At 42.0% G+C, this 19,059-nt stretch overlaps 1 protein-coding gene across 2 annotated transcripts in view; it reads left to right on the top strand.

The window, feature by feature from the left end:
* Positions 1-2,523: 2,523 nt before the first annotated feature.
* Positions 2,524-19,059, top strand: part of PTPN22 (protein tyrosine phosphatase non-receptor type 22) — a 41,688-nt gene continuing 25,152 nt past the window's right edge. For both annotated transcript variants that reach the window (XM_053393531.1, XM_053393532.1), the window contains exons 1-6: positions 2,524-2,904; positions 3,000-3,110; positions 12,311-12,419; positions 15,440-15,516; positions 16,704-16,799; positions 18,941-18,979. In XM_053393531.1, the coding sequence (XP_053249506.1) occupies positions 3,024-3,110; positions 12,311-12,419; positions 15,440-15,516; positions 16,704-16,799; positions 18,941-18,979 (408 nt within the window). In that variant the 5' untranslated portion in view covers positions 2,524-2,904; positions 3,000-3,023. The remainder of the gene's footprint in view (positions 2,905-2,999; positions 3,111-12,310; positions 12,420-15,439; positions 15,517-16,703; positions 16,800-18,940; positions 18,980-19,059) is intronic.

Below are 19,059 nucleotides of genomic sequence, written 5' to 3'. Positions count from 1 at the left end.
GTCCCCTGTAAGCTTCCTAAGCTCCACAGGACCTAAGGTAGCCTGCTGTTCACTGTGGTGGGCACTGTCTGAGGCCAGTGATGAAGTAACTGCAGATTCTGCATGTGGCATGAGAGGAGGGCACAGTCTTGTCCTTTGCCCCTGGCAACAAAATGTCTTGGGCTGGCCCTGGTTTCAAAGCATCCAGTAAAACCGGGTTTGACTCTCAGTCAACCCCTCGGCCTTTTCTGGTGCATCTGAGTTCTGTGAAGACTTTTTTTCTTGCTTCATGAGGTCTGCTCCTGCAAGGAAGCCCTGCACATAGCACTGAGAGAAAGCTTACTATTCAGTTGGTTAGAGCGTGGCGCTGATAGCACCAAGGTTTCAGGTTCCTGCATTGCATGGGATTGAACTAGATAGTCCTCAGCCTCTTCCAGCTCTATGATTCTATGAGATATCTATAAGAAGCGCACACTGAAAATCCACTTTGTAAGCTGCAATTTAAAACAATCTATCCTATAGTGGCTAAAATGCAAAATCTGGCAAAGGAAAACTGCAGTTATTAACTTGATTAGAAGCCATATTCCCAGTAACAGAGGAATGTGTCAAGCAAAAGTGCACTGCCAATTTTTATTAGTAGTTTATTTTTAGCCTAATAGCCCAGGATGGCAATACCTGCTCATTTCATCTTCCCAGTGCAGCCCTGAAAGGTAGTTTAAGGGTTCTTCAGAAAACTTTGCAGCTGTGGGGGGGGGGGGGGGACTTGAACATGAATATTTCTCCTCCCTCTCTTCAGCACAGGAGATTTGCTGTTTAGAAAAAGGAAAAACACACCAGGTCCAGAGTCTTGACTCCTTTATGGAGTGAAAGAAGTGAGGGTGGGGTTAGTGTTAAGTTGTGGGTGAACATATCAGACAACACAGTGATTCTTCAAACAGCTCTTGTTTATTCACAATCCAGGACAGAACTGAGCTGAAGGGTTCAGTCAGCCTGCTTATATAGAGCTCCAGTACCATGTAACTGTAACAAATTTCTAAAACTATCCAATCACTGAACGTTACTTTCGATCCCTTATTTGCATAACTATCTACAGTATCCCCCTGCTTGCCCAAGGTGAGAACTTCAGTACATAACAGTTAGAGTGATTAAATGTATGGGAAAAGTCTCTTGTTGTGGGCTATGCCAGGAAGGGCTGATGGGAGTTGTAGTTCAGCAACATTTGGAAGCCACACGTCAGGTGCGCCTGCCCTGTTTTGCTATTATTAGCTACCTTTGCTCTGTGCTAAGTGTTGCTACTATTTTTATTTTAGACAGTTACCTATGTAAATCTGATAATAAATATGGCACAAATATGCTGCTGGTCCCTAGCACATTGGGGCGAGGAACTGCCAGTTCACCACATCAGCTAGTTTGAGAAGCACTGCACTACTACCATAAAATGTTATGTTATTTTCATTAATATATTCATTTTTAAGCACATTTCCACAATGGTTTGGTTGGAGAACTGCATTTAAAAATCCAGGTAACTATGACTTTCAAAAGATGGCTGTGTTTTGGTTCTCATATTGTTTCAAAAAGTGCAACTGAATAGATTCACCTTTAAATGCTACCTGAATCAAATTTCTACCTCAGCCCTAGCTTCCAGGATTCTTTGGGGGAAAGTCATGTGGTTTGAATGTGCATTGAATGTATGGTGCTTTAAATGTATGGTGTGGATCTGCTTACTGTTGTGGCTGATAATATTGTTTCTCATGTGAACTGGAAGGGCATTCTTTATGTTAAAACAAAGGGCCAGTTTGTATTTTGGCCCTTCATCGGGTGAATTCAAAATATTTGGTTTGTTAAATTCTCTGCTGACAAGAATGTTATTGGAATTTCAGTATTGTCCAGCTATAGGTGAGATGTTGTTTCCCATTTTAATATGAAAATTTGAACTCAGTGCTGATGCTTGGGATCATTTCTAATCAATAGCGAATGGTGTTGGGTTGATATGTGCTTTCTTCCGTCAAAACCCCTTGTGGTGAAAGCCAAATTGGAGAGGAATAAACTTTGCCTTATTTAGATTCTATTTTGACTATCTGATTTTCTCCACAGCACATGGGAAATCACAATTATTAGTCATCCACATATGGAAGCCAATAAACAGCTGGGGGCCATGTTCCCCTTTGGCAGAAAAGCTCTGCATTTCTTGCATAGTATTTTTGTGAGTTAAGTAGGAAGGATAACCAGGATTCTGTTTTTAGTTAGTTTTCCAAAAGCAGTGATTGACTAAAGATATTCTGGACAGTGTATGGATGTTCACAGCACAGTCACTCAGACAGCATGCATTCCAGGAACTGGCTAGTCTCTTATTCATTGACCCCTGTGTAACTTCAACATTCTAACATAAATGTCTGATTCTGACGTGGCTTCACAAAGTTCATCCCAGGCCGTGTGAAAGGGCGGCGATGACTGAATGTTTTGGAGTTTTCCGGCAAAGTTTAGGGCTGAGGCATGACTAATGCATTTAGAAGTTAAGCCACCTCTCCAGGGGGAGATGGATGAATGAGAAGGCTGCTTATCTACACAGAGATATTTCAAAGTGGTGATTGAAGAGAGCCTTGGTAATGAACACTGATCCCTTTGGTGGCCTCTATCAGGGATCAGATGCAGCTTTTCTGGAGCTGATTTTTATAGGGAGATTTTTCCAGTTCATCAAGTGGAAATTGCTTCAGACCAAGGATGACCTGGTTCTCAAGAATCTAATCTGAGCGGCAAGTCCAGCAGAATCAATGCAAGCAAAGCAGAATGCCTTTTCTCTTTGAAAAACGATGTATTATTTCATTCTTGTAAAGGGAGGCACTAGGGCCCAGCGTGGAATAATTCTTTAATTTCCCCACAGTGGGTGCTACACACATACTAATTTCCTTTAGGTCTTGTGATGAAGTAAGTAAACCACAGACTTCGACAGGAACTTCCCCCCCCTCGTTGTAGTTTCCACTGAAGCATGACCTTGTCATGTCCATCTTTATCTCTAACAGTTCAGCTTCACCTGGTTTTACAGAATGGATCAAAGAGAAATTATCACGCAAAATCTGGAAACAGCCCAAAGCAGAAAGCTCAACAAAGAGGAGTTCACTAAAGAATTTTTGGTAAGTAAACAGCAGCGATATTTCTCAGTCTGAATTCATTCTAAGGGGAAGCCTTCAGCTACTGTGGAAAATGTGCGGCTTAACAATTGTTGAGTCTTCTAGCTTGTAAACAATTAGCTGCACCGTTGAAGCAGCATTGAAGGAGCGAAGGTGCAAAAGTATTTAACTGTTTGGCTCTTACGTGCTTTACCGTTTCAAAACTAGGTCCTTCCTGTTTCTTCTTGTGAGACTGCATTACTATCGCTTTTGGCTTGATTGCAAAATCATTTGCTGCTAATTTCCTACTAACACGGGGAGATAAAAAGAGTGTTTGGATTACAGGTGGCCAATGGGGGCTAGTGGGGATCCTGGCCCTTTCGCCTTTGTGATGGTCACATAGCCAGTGTTGACACCATGTTTGGGGGGCCCTTGGGCAAAATGCTTCCACCTCCATTCCCTTTGAGCCAAATGTGCACCACTGCCCAGGAGGAGAGGGCAGGAGCAAAGTCTGCCAATCTGCCTCCTCTGTCCAATGCTAAGACATCCAATGCTTTCTTAATGGTCATTATATTATGCATTAGCTTTTAATAGAATTGTCAGAGTCTGTATTCTTTTTCCATTTTATATCCCTCTGACCTCAGTATGTCCCCATTTCCCCAAATCATGCGCATATATGCTTGCCAATTTAGGATCATGTATCTGATGAAGGGGGACTGCAGTCCATGAAATATTATGCCATGATATGACAGCCTTTAAGGTGTCATAACTCTTCGTTGGTTTGCTACAACGAATTAATGTAGCTACCTCTCTGGAAATTACTCCTCCTTGCTTGTGTTCTTGAAGAGGGCAGGTGAACTGCAGGAACAGTAAGGAGGTGGAGCAGAGCAGGGTACTCTGGGGAACGCATAGCGGACCTCCATCTGGGGTGTGGGCAAGGTACCCCATGTTGCCAACATCAAAAGTCAGTCCTATCTTTAGAATCTATGTTTAGAAGGCTACCCAGAGTGGCGGAAGCATGATTTGGCTAAAACTGGAGGGGGGGGGAAGAGTGTCAGGGAGTGAGGCTTCTGGATTTCGTTAAACTATGAAATTCACTGCCACAAGTGTTGGCAGCAGGGGCTTCCCATAGATATTTGGGAAGATAGGCAGACAGGCCTTTAGTCTGACCCATCAAGGCTTATCAGAGGCCTCCCATGAGAAGACTACAAATGGTTTTTAAAACTGGTATTTTTTTACTGCTTAGAGGTTTTGTTACAAACAAGCAATATATGTGTTTTGTTGAAAGAAAGAAAGAAAGAAAGAAAGAAAGAAAGAAAGAAAGAAAGAAAGAAAGAAAGGTGGCAGGCATTATTTATTTGAAGGACAGCTTGTCCCCCACGGTTGTGCCCTGCAATGGACGTACAGCCACCTGGAAGTGTTTGGTGGGTTGCAGGATACATTGCATACCCCCCAAGTGTCTGGATATGTCCCGTTTTATGGTCCGGTGCTCTGGCATGAGTCCTCACGCTAGAGTGCCAGACTGAAAGACGCTCACTCTAGTACAACCCAGTATTTTATGAAGCCTACATGGGGTATCAGTGAAAAAAAGTGTTTAAGAATAGTGATTTTCTTCATTTTTGTGTTTGTGTTTTTTGGGGGAGAAGATTGTATTTCTCACTTTTAATGCAGATGAAAAATCTGTATTGCCTAGAATGCCAGTCCAATTTAAAGCAGTTTTATTCTGTACACCCACACACCAAACCTGCTGGATCACACCAATGGCCCATCTAGTCCAACAACCTGTTCTCACAGCAGCAGACCAGATCCCTGTGGGATGTCCACAAGCAGGACATGAGTACAATAGGACTCTGCTGACCTGCAATTCCCAGCAACAGCAGAGGTAGAACTTAGCCAGCGTGGCTAGTAGCCATTGATAGCTTTGTCCACTCTGAATTTCCCTAATCTTCTTTAAAGCCACCAAAGTTGGTGGCCATCACTGTCTCCTGGAGAAGTGACTTTACCTAATTGGGTGCACTCTTCCCACCTTGGATCAAATCTATGCTTCCAGGTGTCATAAGAAAGCTGCAGAGATAGTGCAGGATAGTACGCACCCCGGAAATGATCTCTTTCAGCTTCTGCCTTCTCGAAGAAGGTACAGGGTTATAAAGACTAGGACTAGCCGCCTGAGAAACAGTTTTTATCCAAATGCGATTTTGGTTTTAAAAGCAGTGTAAGGTAGTCTCTGTGGGAGTATATTGTATTTAATTATGGGGTATCAGAGTTTTTAGGGGGTTAACCAGGCTGGGATAGCAGGCTTGTTGGTTTTTGAATGTCTGGTGTAGATTTTTTTCAATTTCGTTGTTCTGTGTGGGACAATGACAATAAAGATTATCGTATCGTATTGTATCGAACCTATGCCCTGCACAGATAATAACTTTATTTTTCCTGTCTTGATTCTTCCAAATATTCAGCTTCATTCGATGTCCACAAGTTCTAATGTTATGAGAGGGAGAAAATCTTTTCTATATTAATTGCATAGAAAAAGTGGACTTTTTTGTGTGTGTGTCCTGCTTTTCCCTGGGAAAACCCATGTTTTACTGCTGAATCAGAACAAATGGCAATGGTGGTTTTCTGTGGGAAATGCCTGTGCCTGAAAAACATGGTACAAAGGGAATTCTGGGCAAGCCCTCTGTTTACAGTGGTCCTTTTGGAGTTATTCACAATCTCTCTTTTTTTAATGACCCTGAACCATTTCATGTCATCAGCAAACTTGGCCACCACAAAGCTCACCCCTAACTCTTGACCTCTCTTTGTATTCCATTACTGCAAAGTTTACTCAAGAACCTTTGGTGAGGTACTTTGTTAAAAGCTTTTTTTGAAAGCCTAAGTACACTGTATCAGTTTGACCACCTCTGTCTATATGCTTGTTGACTCTCTCAAATAACTCTAACAGGTTCATGAGACAGGACTTGCCCTTGAAATCCTGGAGCATGCATATCAATAACATTCACAAGTGACTCATTCCAGACTGAAAAGCATTCTTAGCATTGCTTGTGAAAATGCCCACAGAGCTTCTTGTGTGATACAACTTTCCCCCCTCCCTCCGCCAAGGCATGAAGTCCTGTGGGGCTGAGGGTGTACAGGCAACTGGAATGAAAGGGGAGCAAGGCTACCCAAAGAAATTTTGATGCTTGATGTGAAGGACAAGATGGTGCCCTCTTTCCATATTCAGAAGTTGACTGGACTACAGCTGAATCTTACACTGGCAACAGGACAGCATCTACCACCCCACCTAAGACCTGCCCCAGTTTTATAGTGGGAGGAAATTCCAAGCTCTTCCCTCATTTCCTTTTCTGCTAGGAAAGAGTGAGTCCATTCACACAGCCACGAGAAAACCTGAATTATTCCACACAGCACAATACTCAATACCCCTGCATTAGTGAATGTTGGCAGTGATTAATCGGCAAAGATAGCACTTCTTCCTCCTGGGAACTCTGTCTTTTAGGGTGACTACTTACGATTCATGAATAAAGAGTGACATCAGTTTGAAAAAAGATTTGCATGTGCTATACAGAGACACAAATTTAGAAATTATTATTATAAATTAAAAAGAAATACAGTGCTTTTCACCTTGATGGGGAAGACTGTGATCAGATGACCTGTGTGCCTGCTTGGTTGGTGGTCCAGATAACTAAATGTTGATGGGCAACTTCAGGACCCCTCCTCTTACTTTATGTGGTTCTTTTTCTTTAAACTAGACTATGAAATAGAGGACTGTCCTCTATAAAGTAGGACACATCCCCCTAATGTCATATGTGTGAAGCTTACTCAATGGCAAGGTAATGCTGAGAGGCACACACACTCTTGCTTCAAATGTTCCCTTCTTGAGGCCTGGCATTAAAAGCAACTTCCGTTGCTTAGGCCTTGCAGTAACAGAATCAGAGTTGAAAGGGAATTCAGAGTTCATCTAAACCAGTTCCCCTGCCAGTGCAGGAAATCCATCATTACATCATCCTGATAGATGGCTATCCAGCCTCTGCTTTAAAGCATCTAATGAAGGAGAAGCCACCATCTTCTGACGCCGTCAGTTCCATTGTCAAACAGCTCAATGCCATCAAGAAGTCCTTCCAAATGTTTAGCAGAAATCTCTTTTTTATTGAAATTTGAAACCATTGGGTTCAATGCTCCTATCTTCTGGAGCAAAAGAAAATAAATTTGCTCCATCATCTGTGTGATAGACCTTTGATACACAATCAGCCTGTTGATCCAAGCCAGTGATGCTTCCCTTTCTTCCCTTGTTGAGTGTTATTGACAGATTCACAGGGACAGAGGGGTAGAGGTTAGCAGAGCATCAGAATGGGCTCACCACCCTCCCTATCCTAGAACCTGTTGAATTTTGAGCCCCTTGAGATGCCAAAATGAGCAGCTATTAGAATTCATTCTGTTTATTGAGAGTGGGAAGAGCCCAAGGATAAGATCAGCTCAGGCAGTTCCTCCACCATTTCATTTCTATGGTAAATGTGACATGGATCATCCAGACTTCAACAACTTCAGAGCTACTATCCTGCCAGTTAGGATTTCATTCACTTGGTCATTTTTAAAATAGTTTTGTCTCAACCCATTTTGACTGTATGATGCAGGAATGATAGGTTTTGGACACCATTAAGACTGGGGGAGAAATGCATTTATACACCCACCCACCACATTTCACTATCAAATTCCAGGACAGTTTCCATATATTAAAGCAACAGTACACCATAGGAACACAGGGAGCTGCCTTATACTAATTTAGACCTATGAATCTTGCAATGAGGGTCCCATGGAATGAATCTAGGCTAATCTCTTAGGAATGTTTGGGTCGAAAGGCTTCTGTCTCAATTGAGGAGTTGGGCCAGATGACCTTTGCATCTCTTCCAGCTTTGTGATTCAATGATTCTCATAGTGGGGGTTGCTGAACTGTTTTGCAATGACTTTCTGACTCATCTGTTCCCCCACCCACAGCTCTTCATTCTGCATTTTGGTAGCATTATCTTGAATTACTTTCCTATGGCAAATGTAACACACAGGCCATCACCTCCTGGACAAATATAGTAGTTATATTTCTGCAACTTCCCTGTTGCTATGGATGAGAGTTGCCACCTTGGCTCTGGCAAAATATAGGACAGGGTGGGGTGGGGAGAGCAGTTGAGGGGGGCTCTTTCTTGTTTCATCTGATGCTGAAGTGACTACAGAGCAATCCATTACAATCTATTGCAGCCTAACAACATGCCCCTCTGGAATTTGACACACACACACACACAAATTTGTAAGTCTGTCTGTGCTTGGCTACCCAAAGCTTAAATACATGACCTTTCACACCATTTCAAATACATGCATTTGGAGAGGATCCCTCAAATACATGCATTTGGGGACAGACAGACAGACAGACAAGGAGGAGGAGGAGGAGGAGGAGGAGGAGGAGGAGACCTGAAATATAGGACAGAACTGCTTCAATACAGGACATAGCGTTTTACACTGAAATATGGGACAATCCTGTAATAGGTGGCAATGGATCGTGGGCACAGGGGCTAAGGTGTGTTGGGAGTGTGCATTATATTTATCTTGTGCGTTGTGCTCTTGTCCACTGTTAACTTGTCAGTTGAAAGCTGTGAATTTTGTTGAAGCTGTACACATGTAGATTCTATCTGCATGACTGGCGATTCTCTTCCCCTCCTGCTCCATTGATTTGCTTATTTTTTTATTTTTTTAAATGTGCCCCTTTTTTCATATGAATTTCTAAAAGCAGTTCAACAACTAATAAAACATCTTGTATGTAAACTGAGGTTCTTGCACCCCCGCTATAAAATAACAGAGGGGGCCGGGTCCTGCAAAATTGATGGGCACTGCCATCCAAATAGTGTGCATGCACCGTGCCTTGTAATCGATTATGTGGGGCAGGACTTACCTGTGCTCCCCCATATTTTATCCAAGTTGGAACCCCTGGCCAAAAGTAAGAGCGCTCTCTCTCTCTCTCTCTCTCTCTCTCTCTCTCTGTGTGTGTGTGTGTGAAGCCAGGGAACATGGAGATAGTCATGGCTATGGAACAAGCAAGGAGAGTCATAAGGTGCAAGATTATTCACCAGTTTGGTCCTGGTATTTGCACTTAAATAATTTATTTTTATGTCGCAATGAGACCGTAGAGTGGCTAGGATTTTAACTCTTTTGAACAATATAAATGCAAACGCATACATATAAATTTGGATAAATGACTTTTGTAGTATATTGGTGGCTGTGCAGCCCTTGTATAGTGTGGCTGTATGAGACAATGGGAAGGAGAATTACAGAGAGCAGTCCTGATGCCGGTGTTCAGAAGTGAGATGGTTTTCTGATCTCATGAAAAACAGTGTGATAACATAACTCTTCAAGCACTGCCTATCTTGCAGGGGAAATATGTTTGTGTCGCAGGGGCTGCAATTTGAAGAGAAATGGTTGTTAAAGAAAATTCCTCTAAAGTTTTCTGGCAGGCATGTAACATCACTGCAGCAATAAAGAAAAATGTACGCTGCTTCCTTGTGTAAATGTTGGAGATGTAATTGTAAAGATTATGGTTTTCTTCATACTTACAAAAGGTTTATGGAAAGGCATTTTAAAAGTCATATTATAGATAATTAGAGATATGCTAATTCCACAGGTAGAACTGCTAAACAATTTGTGAAGTGGTGTAAAAGAAGAAACACAGGATATCAGTTAGCAATCTTATAGCAGTTGCTAGAATGCTGACTGAAAGAAAGAAAGAAAGAAAGAAAGAAAGAAAGAACATGGAAGCATGCAATCTGTAGAAAAATGGAATAGCGATATATGGAAATTATTAACAGCTTTTATTACTAATATAAGGTTGGGCAATGACGGAGCTATGATTAATTTCATGAATAACTAGGAAAGTGTATACTGTTCTGGAAGAGAAATAAATATTGAGAAAACAATTCCCCCATGGATGTTAACAAAGCTGTGCAGGTGCATTATTATTTTTATGTTGGTTAGTTGCTTTATGCAAAAAGTCTCGAAGTGACAACAAGATAAAAAACAACAACAAACAGTTAAAATAATTAAAAAATGGAAAATTTAAAAATTGGCTTCCTGCAGCCAATCGGAAACTGCGCCTTGGTTTCCAAACATTTTGGAAGTCAAACGGACTTCTGAAAAGGATTCCGTTCGACTTCCAAGGTACCACTGTAGTTTCTAACCAAGCAAAGGTGCTATGTACATATATTCTAGGATTGCCCACATCGGAAGATTAAGGCCACAATGAGATTCCAATATTTAGTACTTGCCAGTAGGCAAGCATAGTGATATAATTCCAAATTTGGGCTCCTGAAACCGCCTCCTTTAATTTGTAGCTGCATTCTCTGCAAGGATATTCTTGGTGTTGCTGAGCTCCAAAGGCATTTCCTAAATAATGAATTTACCTTTGATCCTGATGTAGAAACTGGGAGTCTTCTCAGGATATAAATGAATCTGGGAATAATATTCATTTTGAGAGCATTCACCCTTCCCCAAAGGGTAAGCTTCAATGACTTCAACCTATCTGAAGAAAACTCTTTTATTAATTTATTCATATTAAATGTAACTAACTGTATTATATCTCTTGATACTAACATACCTAGATATTAAATAGATTGGGGGGGCAAAATTGATATTTCTTGAATGAGTGTATAAATATATTTTGACCTATTGGCATCAATTCTGATTTGAACCAATTAACAGAATAACCTGATATTTTACCAAAAACGCCTGTCATTTGGATCAAGATGAGTATGCTAGTCTGAGGTTCCAAAATGAACAAAAGTATATCTTCCGCAAATAAAACTAACTTATGTTCAACTGAATTATGAACTGCTCTGTGAATCTCACGATGTTGTCTAATAGTGCTAGCCAGAAGGAGAGTCCACAACCTCCCAAGGCAGTCCATTCCACTGTCGATCAGCTCTTACTATCAGAAAGTTATTCCTGATGCCTAGTCGGAATCTCCTTTCTTATAACTTGAAGCCACTGGATTGAGTCCTAACTTTTGGAGCAAGAGAAAACAAGCTTGCTCCATCTTCCATGTGACAGCCCTTTAAATATTTGAAGATGGCTTTCATATCTCCTCTTAGTCTCCTCTTCTCCAGGCTAAACATACTCAACTCCCTCAACCGCTCCTCATAAGGCTTGGTTTCCAGCCCTGAGTTTTGCACTGAACAGATGTTTTGTGTCATGATTTGTTATGAAATGTTAACTTTTTTTGGATTGGTTGTTGTGCTGGGCAATATTATGGAAAGTGGTAGAGAGCAGGACAAGGTAAAGCAGCTGAAAACCATAAATAAAATGTATGTAAATAGACACTATGCCAGTTACCATCACACACCGTAGTTCCTCACTCTCTGTAACAGTGGTCAGGATGAGATGGGAAACCAGTGGCAATTATAAAACGCTTTGAGGATTGCCAAATTGTGCCAAAATTGGCTAAATTTAGCTCAGTGGTAGAGCATCTGATTTGGATGCTGAAGGTCTCTCCAGGTATGGCTGGGAGAGAAGCTAGTCTAAAATCCGGAGAGCCATTGCATGTCAGCCTAGACAATACTGAGCAAGATGAACCAATGGTCTGACTCCATATAAGGCAGTTTCCTGTACTCCAATTCTACTAATATTCCTGCCACCTCAGATTTTTTAAATCCTCAGAACTCTGTTTTATGTATATATTTGCTTGTTTTGTTTAAAGAACTTCTAAGCTGCTCTTCATCGAAGAGGATCCCAGGGTGGTATATGACAATAACAACCATGACAAAAGATTATTTTATTGTGTCATGGGAATTGGGTTTCCAGACAATTCAAAAGCAGGAAGAATGGACCTGTATTTCTGTGGGGAAAATGTAGCAACAGAGCTATAGTTGAGCTTCTTCTCTTTTGTCAATAGAAGCATTTTCATATTTTCCACATGTGTCTGAAGAGTGTATTATTCCACCACATTACACCTGTGCAACGCCTGCGGAGCGAATATTTTTCTATGAAGCCACATCAGAAACATATGTGCCTGAGCTGTGCATGGTTCCTGCTTGGTTCACAAACTTTCCACTTCTCAGAAGCCTCACACTGCAAAGTAATGACGACTGTTTGGTTCTCTGTGTGGTTGTCTCAAGAGAGGCTAGTCAGGAAATAATGGGAGATGCAGGCCTGTGACACTGTCTATATGTTCTTTGTAATCTCTCTTTATGATTTAACAACAGAAACTGAAAAGGCAATCGGCAACCTACAGAGCTGACAAAATCTACCCAACGGCTACATCTGAGCAGCCGGAAAATATCAGCAAGAACCGGTATAAGGACATCTTGCCATGTAAGCTAGGAATTAAATATTTATCACTGTAGTTTTTAATCTTTCCAGCCACTGTATGAATGAGGTGATGTGTATTTGGGATGTGTACACCCTCTACTTTTAAAGCACATTATTTCCCCCAAAGCCCTGTAGTTTACCCCTCTCAAAGTTCCAGTTCCCAGCAACTCTTAACAAATGTCAGTGGTCAGAATTCTTTGAAGGAAAGAATGTGCTTTAAAATGTAGAGTGTGTACACAGCCTTGGAGTGTGAATAGCCCCTGTGCTTGTTATAATTAATATCATGTATACAGCTTGGATCCTAAATTAACCTAAGGACATTATTGCCTCTCTGCATCTCAGGTAAAGTGTTTGTTCTAGTGAGGTCTTCAGGGGTGGGAGGCGGAGAAGAGTAACAGGTTCTATCATGTTGAGGGCAATTTCCCCCTTCTCAGCAGCCCATTATGTCTTTTCCTATATTGTTCAGGAGATAAACTTCAGAGACTTTTTGGGGTGTGTATAGGGAGAGGAATCTTTCCTTTCATGAACTTTCCTTTCATTAACTTGCCTTTGGACCCAAGGCAAGTTGTATGCAAACATGCTATTCACACACACCACACAAATGCACAGTGGGGTGCAAATAAGAATGAGTATATGGTTCACACTCAATACACATCAACAGGTTGGTACAAGGATACATGTTTTCTGATACATCTTAGAAAAATGATCAAACAAGTTTAGAAGGGCTTTTAAAAGAACACTTGTTTACCTTCCTGTCAATAGCAATAGCTAGAGGAGGGGAGATATCACAGGGATTAATCAGTGGGTGCCTGTGAGACATTAGTCAAAGCAGCAATTATGGAAGCACTAGCTGGGTTGAAATCTCTTTTCCCCAGCAACTGAATGTTTTCATTCTGAGAACTGGGAAAATGCTATTTCCTTGGTTTGGATATAATACCTTAGTGATGGTTATGTACATTGAGCATAACAAATGTGTCACCTTGACACATTCTGACCACAAAAAACAATACCCATTCTCTGAAAAAGGCTCTTAATATGTATAGGTTCCATGACTCATGTTCACCTTTGCATGCTGATAGACTTCTTAGGTCAGTCATTCCTTTTTCCTCTCTTTCTTTACTGTTTCATTCACTTGTGATTGTCGTCTGATCAGGGTACAACTACCCACTAGTTAGGAACGTGGGTGGAGCTGTGGGTTAAACCACAGAGCCTAGGACTTGCCGATCAGAAGGTCGGTGGTTCAAATCCCCGCGACGGGGTGAGCTCCCATTGCTCAGTCCCTGCTCCTGCCAACCTAGCAGTTTGAAAGCACGTCAAAGTGCAAGTAGATAAATAGGTACCACTCTGGTAGGAAGGTAAACGGCATTTCCGTGCGCTGCTCTGGTTAGCCAGAAGCGGCTTAGTCATGCTGGCCACATGATGTGGAAGCTGTACGCCGGCTCCCTCGGCCAATAAAGCGAGATGAGCGCCGCAACCCCAGAGTTGGTCATGACTGGACCTAATGGTCACGGGTCCCTTTACCTTTACCCACTACTTAGCTGACACAGTTTCCTAACCTCATATTTTACTTGTAATGCTATTACAGAGGTAGGGAACATTTAGAGGGGAACATCAGTTGGCTTAATCCTTCTCCTCCCACAATTCTTCATCTAGTTCCTCTCTCCCCCTCCTCACTGTGGAACAGCTGGGGAGGGGTTGTTTGGTACTATTGTCACTGGCAGATCAAGGAAGAGTCAAGCACATTCACTGTCCACTCACCACCCCTGCATTATCAGTAGCTGGCAAATATGTTTGCTGAAATAATTTGCAGTTCTTCCCTTAATTAAACAACATAGACTCCTCTCTGAGATCTCAGCCGTAACAACTTTGGCGATACATAAGTTATATTTTGCCATTCTGGAAGCTGCAACTTGAGTTCTCCAAACTCCTGGGCATTAAAGCTGCTCACATGAGTAGATGCTTCCTGTGAAGGAATAAAATGGGGATCAGAGTGGCTTGTGACCTTTTGCCAGATGAAAATGTTCTTGGATATACTGAGTTGTATCCAGTACTGTGGAAGCAGAGCTCCTCTCACACAATGGGACTTCCATTTCCTCTCTTTCCACTATGCTCTCTCAAAATCTGCTCGCTCTCTTTCTCTCTCTCTCTCTCTCTCTCTCTGTGTGTGTGTGTGTGTGTGTATGTCCTCCAATACTTTGGAGTTGATTTTGAGAGCTGCAGAGGAACAGAAGAGGAAGTTCCATGACAGGCACAGAAGTCTGTTGTATGAACAGAACTGCAGCATTGGATGCAGCACACTTAAACAAAACCTGGCTTTCAAAGGCTTGGATCCAAAAATCCTCCTTCCCATAGCAGCCTCTCAAAACTCCACTTCTGAGGGCTGCATGGGGTTGCAGCTGTGTATGTTTGAATCAGCTACTTGACCCATTCATGAGTAGAAGAGCCTTTCATTTGGGTGAGAAGATATTTGGACCCAACCCCAAGTTTATTAGATACAATTTATCAACACCATTTAATTTAATATCAAATATAGATATTCTGTGGAAGAAATGGAAATAGACTTGGTTGAGGGATGGATTGGTGTGTGGCAGGAGATGAAAACACTCTGGGAGCAGGAAACAGAGAAGGAAATATACCCAGTGGTGCATATACTTAGGCAGGAACAACCTTTTGCTCCAATACAATGCAAAACAAGCTATTTTGATCCTTGTTGGTGCAGCACAGAAGAGGCTAAGGTCACGCACAACCCCCCCCCGAACATTCTGTGATGCAAATGAGCATGAACTGTGCTGCTAGTTACGTATTTCTTTCTCTCTTTCTGTTCAGGCCAGGAAATATTATGGGGAGCAGCACTAAAAAAAAAGTGCATCCTTGTGAAAGTGCTTGGAATGTGCCTGTGCAGTTGGGTGACAAAAGGGTTTAAGGGTGACCTCTCACAAAGCAACTGTCACAGTGAAACTTGACTTGGATTTGCTGTTCTAGGATCAGTTATATAAAGTTGTTTCATTTGCTCTTCCCTATAGATGACCACAGCAGAGTGAAGCTCTCCCTTATCACGTCTGACAAAGACTCTCATTACATCAATGCCAATTTTATCAAGGTAGTACCTCATTTGGTGGCCTGTCGCACATGATTCGCATGGACAGTAGGCTCTGCTGAGTGAAAAATACAGGCATATGCTAATAATCTAAAGCGGTCATTGAGCCCCTGGAGACATTTAAAAACTGGAAAAAACTGTTGTGGGTACTGCACACACACACATAATATATGCATGTACACAATGCAATCAGTCAGTAATGGGAATGACAGACCACAACTGCATATAACCTCCAATAATTTGCCCCCCATCCTGCAGTTAGGCTTGAAAAAAGCCTCTTATTGGCTACAATGGAAGGCTTCTTTCAAGCCTAATTTCAGTAGAATGGGTGGCTGTGGGACAACTAGAAAGGCCTATGTGATGCCTGGAACAGCACTCATGATTGCTGCTTTGGTGACCCACAATCCTTAGTCAGGTTTATATGAGAATGCAAATGGTTTAATGGAGAAAGTGCTCCTCACATTGAAGAGATCCCAGGAGTGGCAAATTAATTAAAATATATTTGAAAAGTTATAGGGCCTTTGAAATATCTTACGTTTGGGCTTCTAATTTAATCCTAGGCTACGTGAGTTCCTTCCACTGCCTTTCTCACTAAGGAAGCACTCTAAGGAAGTTGTCTCCTCTCAGTAGTTCTCTGTCCCATTTAACAGCAGGAAGTCACACAACCTCCTTTTTTTTAGCAGTCCTTCTGAAGTTAATGACACAACCAATTTCAGGATATTGTTACGAGTTTTTGGGTGCCCAGGTCCCCCAAAATTCCTGGGTCTAAAAAAAAGTTAGAATTCTGTGTCTGTTTTGCAAGCTGGAGGGGGGTGGGCAGAAAATGGGTGGCCTGTTTTATGCTGCAGTGAGGGTCAGTCACAATGTTTGGGGTATCTTAGAATCTGGAGCTGCAGCAATAGAGGGGGCAGGGCCTTCTTGGGATGTGAATGCTCTGCATTCTATCCATCTAGGCTTGTGTTGTATATATGTGTAAATAAATTATATATAATAAAGACACCACAGTCTCTGCTGTGCCTCATTGTTCCAAAAGGAAACACAGACGCTGATCAGTGTGCCTTGGAATCTCACACTGTTCAGAGATTGGGGTGGCATATAACAGTATAATGGGAAAATACAAAATACTCCAGAGTGGATTGCACCTAGATGCTTTTTAACAAAAACTTGTATTTTATTTATTTCCTTTTTAGGGTGTGTATGAGCCAAAGACTTACATAGCTACTCAGGGCCCCCTTCCCACAACTGTTGTTGACTTCTGGAGGATGATTTGGGAATATAAAGTCCTGGTAAGCTCCAGATCAGTGCTACTTACAAGTCACTCCTACAGTTTTACATTCAAACATTGCTTGCTTTTTCCAGGGGAGGGATGGAGTCCCATGAAATGAATTAAGCCAAGGGGATGGTTGCACTAAGTCTGGAGTTTACAGACCTTGGTTACAGCTTGTGTTTAGTCAGGAGAGAACTAAGCCACAAGCCCAGTTTCAGATGGTACACTAATCCAAACTATGGCTTAGCTCAGTGTGGTGCAGTAACAAATCAGCTTGGGAGAAGTGGTCTGGACACACATGCACGTATATTAAGCCATTGTTTTGTGATGTGCAAACCAGGCCAGATTGTGGTTTGTTTGGAGTTAAACAAGCCACAATTCCTGGTTCAAATATAATTCTAAGCCAGAGATCATGGTTTGTTTCCTTCCCTCACTAGTGATGAGGTTATGACTTATTGTGATATGCAAATATGTATTCTGATTCATACCTATTGCTTTCTGCTTTGCTCCTCATGTTTCAACCTGCTTTTAGCCTGCTTTATCATGGGTTTTCTTTTCAACATTTTGCATTCATGCACATGTGCAGTTGTACAGTGAGCATTTTCACATAAACTCTCCCTGGTGATGCTTACATTCAACAGCCCATCCCATTACACTAACAGCAGATGCTGAGACTTGGCAACCGTGGAAGGAGCCTAAAGTCAACAGCTACAACAGCTGCTGGATAATTTCTGGACAAGGTGGTAGAGTTTAAAAGTGCCTAAACATTGAATCCCTTGTTTTTCCAAAACCCACTAATCCTACATAAGCAACTAAAGGTTGCAGCTCATACAAATTAGGGAAACAAATCAAATATGTACAGCTTATTCCATTCCCAGGATTTGAGACTTCTAGCTATATAAAAAGGAGGAGTTCTTACTTTAAAAAAAAATCTAAGCCATCCTACTGCACACAGCCATTTTCTATAAGTGACAATTCTGCTCAAAGGCATCACCAGCCACTTGCTGCATATTTGCATGTCCCATGCACACACTGGAGGGCAGGGGCAGCCATATGGCACCATGTGTCACTTGTATGCATCCCAATTTCCCTCCTGGTTAATGCACTTGTTCCCTTATTGTGAAAAAATCTGATTAGTACTGTCAAGGGAGGTATAGCCGTGGGAAATCCAAGGGTGTGGTGGAGCTGTTCTATTTTGGAAGAGTTCCTCAACCCCCACCCCCCATGTGTTACATGGCATTTCTTTGGAGGGGGTGCTCTACTGCCACACCTCCTCAATGCTTGTTTGACTGTTAGTGCTTGTAGGCAACCCTGAGCCATTTTATCTCCAGGAACTGCAATGCAGAAGTTGGTGCTTTTGCTTCAACTAGTGACCCCGTGGGAAGAGAAGGGAGATGGAAATAGTGCTGGGCATGGAAATTTGTTTTATTTTTCTTCGTTGCAAAGTGGGACTTTACACCTGGTGTAAGCCTAGTTTAGAATTTTGTCGCTAGACTTCTTTTGGTGAACAAATTCCAAAGCTATAAAGAAAAAAGAAAAACCTTCCCATTTCACACATACCACAATCATTTGAGAAGCTTGCAAAAAAACAAAGCAAAACCAAACCAAACCCAGATGATGCATCAAAGGCCCTTGGAGTGAAATGGGATGTCCCAGCAACTCCCCCCCTCCCTCCGTCCCTCCCTCCTTCCTTCCTTCTTCTCTCTCTGTCTTGCTGAATCAAAGGCTGGCTTATTGCACTTCTCTCATGCAAGTGCAGGAGATGTGCAACAAATGCAGGAGCAACTGTACACCAAACATTGCATGTTGCTGGACAATTACAAAATTCACACCCTGCTTGATTCTTGATGTGGCTGCTTGCTGAGGTGAAGCAAGCAGGGGGTGGAGAGTATGGAGAAAGAAAAGGGTCTATGCAGGAACAAAATAGGCACTATCAGATATGCACCGTCCACTGGTTTGGAACGGAAGACACAGTGAAAATATAAAACTAGCAAAGGGGTGAATGGAAACGTGCTATCTCATATTATGATAAAAATGGAATGAGAAGGAAAAGAAATTGGCAGAGGTCTACCTTGTGGAAGTGCCCAGTATTGAAAATTTTCCTATTTCATTTGTGTAGCTGAATGGTACTCAAGTGTCTTTTTATTTTGATCTCTCCAGGTTGTGGTCATGGCTTGCATGGAATTTGAAATGGGGAAGGTAAGCTCTGTGCCAATGGACAGCACGCATACACACACACACACACACACACACACACACACACACACACACACAGAGAG

Source organism: Podarcis raffonei, chromosome 6 (assembly GCF_027172205.1).
Source record: "Podarcis raffonei isolate rPodRaf1 chromosome 6, rPodRaf1.pri, whole genome shotgun sequence".
In the NCBI taxonomy this organism is placed as follows: Eukaryota; Metazoa; Chordata; class Lepidosauria; order Squamata; family Lacertidae; genus Podarcis; species Podarcis raffonei.
The sequence above is the reverse complement of the archived record's forward strand: the minus strand, read 5'-3'. Positions and strand labels throughout refer to the sequence as shown.